General features: G+C 54.7%; 1 protein-coding gene across 1 annotated transcript; it reads left to right on the forward strand.

Moving 5' to 3' along the window:
• Positions 1 to 257: 257 nt before the first annotated feature.
• Mrpl12 (mitochondrial ribosomal protein L12) lies at positions 258 to 4,061 on the forward strand (the record flags this gene model as incomplete). The annotated part of the gene is made up of 4 exons (XM_010618748.3): positions 258 to 620; positions 772 to 855; positions 3,099 to 3,236; positions 3,349 to 4,061. Coding segments are annotated over 4 exons (702 nt in total), but the record flags the coding sequence as incomplete, so codon positions are not given.
• Between the last annotated feature and the right edge of the window lie 1,468 nt (positions 4,062 to 5,529).

Below are 5,529 nucleotides of genomic sequence, written 5' to 3' on the forward strand. Positions count from 1 at the left end.
AGCGGAGCCGGTGGCGGACACGCGGCCACCCTCCTGGGCCCGGCCCGCGAGACGCGGGCAAGGCCACTCGGCCTGGGCGACCTTGGGTATTCGGGTCCCACCAGGCCCCAGGCTGTGGCTCCTCGCCACAGAGTCCCACCCGTGCAGGCGGCAGCGCGGCCGAGGGGCCCCCTTTTGGGAAGTGTCCTGATGCATAATGCATACTGGATTAATGAGATCACTCTACCTGCGGTTTGGGGTAGGATTACTACACGTAATTATGTGGGCTCCTGAGGGTCTCCGAGGAATTCGATAGAGCAGCGTGGAAGCCCTGGCTGGGCCCCAGGGATGAGGTGGTTTCCCGCCTTGGCGGTGGTGGACCGGAGCGCTTGGACTCCCTAGGCCCTGCAGCCCCTCTCCCTTGCACGGTTGACGGCTATTTCTGGGGCACCAGGCAACAGGTGCCCGGTATCTGTACTGCGCGGCAGCTGAGGAGCAGCAGCCACCAAAGGGGTGAGGTGCTCGCAAGCGCGCCCCTGGATAATGCTCCAAAAGAGTACCCTCCCAAGATCCAACAGCTGGTCCAGGACATCGCCAGCCTCACGCTCCTGGAGATCTCAGACCTCAATGAACTCTTGAAGGTAATGGGGAGAGGTTGGCACAGACCAGGGACTGGCATGAAGTATGGGGGCTGCTGTGACTTACAGGTTGTGTAGACCAAGCCAGGTTTGTCCCTTCATCGGTACATGTGGGGTCTGATAGCCATCTACTGAGACTTCTCTATACCCACAGAAAACGTTGAAGATCCAGGATGTCGGCCTCATGCCGATGGGTGGTGTGATGCCTGGTGCCGTCCCTGCTGCAGCAGTCCCCGAGGTAACCCTGTCTGGGGTCCTGGGCAGAAAGGATGTTTCCATGTGCCCACTTCAACTCTGGATTCATGATGTGCTCCTTTCCTCTTGTTCTTTTCTTGAGTCCTATAGCTGTCCATTTGCACATTCCCACTGTGGGTGCTCTGCAACCAAAGCGACCTTTTTCTTGGCAGGCACATGCAAAACATGTTTCTAGGCCGGGCGTGGTGGTGCACGCCTGTAATCCCAGCACTCAGAGGCTGAGACAGGATTACTGTGAGTTCCGGGTTTTTTGGTTTTTTTTTTTTGTACCAGGGATCGAACTTGGGTCCTTGCGCTTGCAAGATGGATTGCTGTGAGTTCAAGACCAGCCTGGGTTATTACATAGTGAGTTCTAGGTCAGTCTCAGCTACATAGTGAAACCCTGTCAAAAACCAAACAAACAAACAAGCAAAACATGTTTCTAATGGAGGGAAGCAGACAATAAGCTAAAGAGTGGTGGAAGTTGCACCAGACAGATTGTGATAAGTACAATGTACAAAGTTAGAAATGAGCTTTAAATTGGAGAGAGGGTTAGAATTTCATTGAAAGCCTCATTAAGGAGGTGGCATGTAGGAAATTGAGGAAGAAGTAAGATGTCCCAGCAGGGGAACTGACAGCCGTGAGGGCTCCTAGGCCACAGTTTGTCTTTCCATCAGATGGGGCTGGGAGCAGCAAGGAGGAGGCATGGGATGCTCCATCTCCTGGCTGGCCAGGAGCAGGTTTGGGTGTCTAAAAGAAACTAGCCAACTTGAAGCGCGTGTTATGTTTGATTGTCAGCTTGTCCGGGTCCCTGCTCCCACCTGCTTCCCCTGCAGAGGAATCCACAGTCCCGTAAGCACTCTGCGCTGGGGGTGATGGGTAATGTTTCTAGGATCTAGGAAATAGCCTCTCCCTTCTTTCTGGAAATGGAAGATTTGTTTGGGTTTTGGGCATTTTGTTGTTTTTGGTTTCTTGGGTTTGTTTATTTTTTGAGATAGGGTCTCACTATGTAGTTCAGGGTATCCTTGAACTTACTGTGTAGCCCTGGCTGGCTTTGAACTCAACACTGATCTTCCTGCCTCAGCCTTCTGGGTACTGAAGTACAGGTGCCACCACGCCCAGCTGGAAGGTTGTTTTCGAGGCTGATTAGCTAGGACAGTGGTGGTGTAAGGAACACATGGCTCAGGGCCTGTTTATTGTCATTGAAAGCTCTAAAAGATTCACCACCTGAGCTAGGGTGTATCTCGGTGGAGGAGCCCCTCCTGCCTAGTGTGAACCGAGCCTGGGTTCCATCCCTAGCCCCACAAAATACTCATTCGTATCCCAAGACTGGTTAGGTTCCGGCTCGACACTTGGCACCTGGGTAGGGATCACTGTACAACCTCTTGTCTAAAGTGGAATCGATGGAGTGCTACTAATAACTAGCAGGAAGTTGGGCACACCTGTAATACAAACACTTGGGATGCTGAGGCAGAGGGATTGTGAGTTCAAGACTGGACTGGGTTACATAGCAAACAAAAAAACAACGTGGTGGCATACCGCTATAGTCCCAGCACTTGAGAGGCAAAGGCAGGAAGATCGCTGCGAATTAAAGGCCAGCGTGGGTTACATAGTTAGCTCAAGGCCAGTGTGAACTATGACACTGGACCCTTTAAAAATTCCAAAACAACAACAAAAAGAAACAGGCATCGCAAACCACTAAGCTGTGGGACCTGCAGACCCTTCTCATGGAACCACTGGGTCTCATTGCACAGTCATCCGTCCGCAATTGCTGGGTTGTCAGAAGTGGAGTGCAGTGGTGTACAGCTAGAATCCTGGCACTGGGGAGGCAGAGGCAGGAGGAATTCTTGACCAACTTAGTGGGACCTCTGAGAGAAAGAAAGAGATGGAGTGTTGATCACTGACATGTGCTTGTGCTTTTCTGAGAGTTGAGTGGCACTGCTTTCCATAACTTATCTACAAAGCACTTTTGTATTGCTCCCCTCTGTTTCATAAGTTAACAGTTCTTAGGGAATGAGAAAAGTAGAATTGCAACGGGTGGGAGGCACGTGTCTGCGCACATGGTGGGAAGGCGAAACAGCCCTGTCTGAACCCTGGCTGTGCTGATGGGAGATACGCACTGCTGGGCCTTAGGATTGACACGGGACCCACCTGGCCTTGCGACGTGCCACAGCAGGCAGAGCAGCCCACAGCGAGTGTGTCAGCTCACCCCTTCCTTGCTCATTGCGCCCCTTTTCTGCTCCCCAGGAAGTAGAGGAGGAGGAACTCCCCAAACAGAAGGAACGGACACATTTCACTGTCCGCCTGACAGAGGCAAAGCCTGTGGATAAAGTGAAGCTGATCAAGGAGGTCAAGAACTACATCCAGGGCATCAACCTTGTCCAGGTGGGCGCCCTCCCCACCAGCACATGCTGATGCTTCTAGGCACTAGTTGCTCTTAGGGGAGCCTCGGTTTTGGCAGCCAAGGACCCCCTTCTGATTTTACTTTCTCTGGCAGGCAAAGAAGCTGGTAGAGTCCCTACCCCAGGAAATCAAAGCCAATGTCGCCAAAGCCGAGGCCGAGAAGATAAAGGCAGCCCTGGAAGCAGTGGGCGGCACCGTGGTTCTAGAGTAGCCCCAGCGCTGAGGACTTATGGACTGGAGGCCTGGGACCTGGGTGAGGCCCTGCCCACCCATACTGGCCCGCTCCGCTCCCAGCACCAGGCTCCTGGGCAGGGGCCTAGAGGGCCGCAGCAACTGGCACTAGTGGCCCTGTCTGCCTGGGAGGGGCGAGATGGACCTACAGTGCTGGGGAGGGATTGCTGCTTCAGCTTGAACAGAGCCCGGAGGCCACTCTGGAGCTAGCCAGTCCCCATGAGCCCGTCTGGTGGCTGCTGAGGAAAATACACTGTTGAGGCTGGTGTGTGGAGTCCTGTCCTCGGCAGGTCGCGTGAGGGGCCACCTGTGGTGGTGTGGCCTGGGCCTTCCCCAGCTCAGCCAACTCCTTGCCATCCTTTCGTCAGGCCAGCTGAGGGCCTGCAGACGTTCATGCATTCCCTTTGGGTGGGGCCTGTCCTGGGACCCCACAGCTGGTGGCAACCCTCAAAGCACAGCAGGCCCTCGTATGAAGCAGCCAAGTGAGTCCTGCAGTTAGGATGGGTGATTTCCCTGTGTAGATACCAGCACTTTTTTTGTGGGGAGTACCGAGGATTGAACCCAGGATCTTCCTACTGAGCTGCATCTCCAGCCCTTATTTTTTTTACTTATTTATTTATTTGAGAAACTTGCAGTCCTGCCTCAGTCTCCCAGGGTACTGGAATTACTGGTGTGTGCCACACCTGGCTACTGGCATTTTCTTCCCCTCCTTGGAGGTACTGCCATTTTTAAAGTAACATGCAGTGCGGCACTGATGAAACCACCGAGCTCGACGCACCAACAGTGCAGCCGCGCTGGGGGCTGAACCCCTGATCCCAGAATGGCTGCTGCAAGGCGGGTGCATACTGGCCACCTGCAAGGTCAGGGGCTGCAGGGGCTCATAGGTGTAGGCCTGGCAGTGGCCCTGCCAAGCTTGGACTGGAATCAACCCCACAGGTGAGCCAGCAGGTACTGGTGCCTTTAGGGTGCAGACCCCACCATCCCAGTGCCAACCATGCAGCTGGCCTTGCCTTCCGAACCTTCAACCTCTTTCCTCTGGCTGAGACTTTCCAGCACAGCCTCCTGAGGGAATGTGAATTGATTCTCCTTCAGCAGGCCCTGGGACCTGGCCCGACCCCTGCCTGCCTTCAAAGCCGTGCGGGCAGGAAGCTGCAGTGTGCTGAAGTGCCTCCTTTGGAGAACATGATGTCTGGACAGGTGTCCTGGGGGACACTCCCACTGGCCTCAGTTTCCCTGTTAGAAGAACCTTAGGGGTCTCCTCTGAGAGACCACCGGAACACTTTCTCCAGGAGTGCTTCCCCGGGGAAGCTGATGTGTCCCACTGTGGACAAGCCCGGCACTCATGCGCCAGGCCCCTCCCAAGGACTTCTGGCTTCCCTGGCCTGTAGGCCAGGGCCATTCCTAGAGTTAATGATTCTCCAGCGGCTTTTCTCTACACCCCCACCTCAAAAGAGGCCGCCTCAGCCAGGCCCCAGGTGTGCCATGCCAGGTGCCCTGCAGATCTCAGGAAAGCAGTGAAGCTGGAGCTAGGGGACAGCCCCAGCCCACCCCTGCCTTAAGCCCCTTGCTCTCAGGGCTAGAGCCAGGTCTAATCATGGAGTGATGGTTCCTGGCCAGAAAAGGGTTTTCCATGCCCTCCTGGACTCGTGAGGGGACTGCTCGATGTATGCGTGACTGACCTCAGGCCATGGGGTCGGCCTCTCCCTCACTGGTAGGAGCTGCACTCCACAACTACTGCTCACTCCTGCGACTTCACTGGTGCTGGCAAGGCGCTTAGAGCATGTTGGAGACCCTGGCTCAGCTGGCAGGCTTCTTCCTGCTCTTTACACAGCTTTTGTTCCCCCGCCTTGGCCTGCCATCCCTGCTCGGGCTGGTCCTTGTTCTGTGAGCTGTGGGCTTTCTCCTCTGGACTTTGTCTTCCTGCCAGCAGCAGGTTGCTGGACTGTCACACAGACTTGGAGACATTGTAGTGTGGGCCTCTAGATCCCTGTTCCTCCATGGTTTTTGTCATCTCCTTTTTTTTTTTTTTTTTTTTTTTATTTTT

Source organism: Fukomys damarensis, unplaced genomic scaffold (assembly GCF_012274545.1).
Source record: "Fukomys damarensis isolate Sample0158 unplaced genomic scaffold, DMR_v1.0_HiC HiC_scaffold_23, whole genome shotgun sequence".
In the NCBI taxonomy this organism is placed as follows: domain Eukaryota; kingdom Metazoa; phylum Chordata; class Mammalia; order Rodentia; family Bathyergidae; genus Fukomys; species Fukomys damarensis.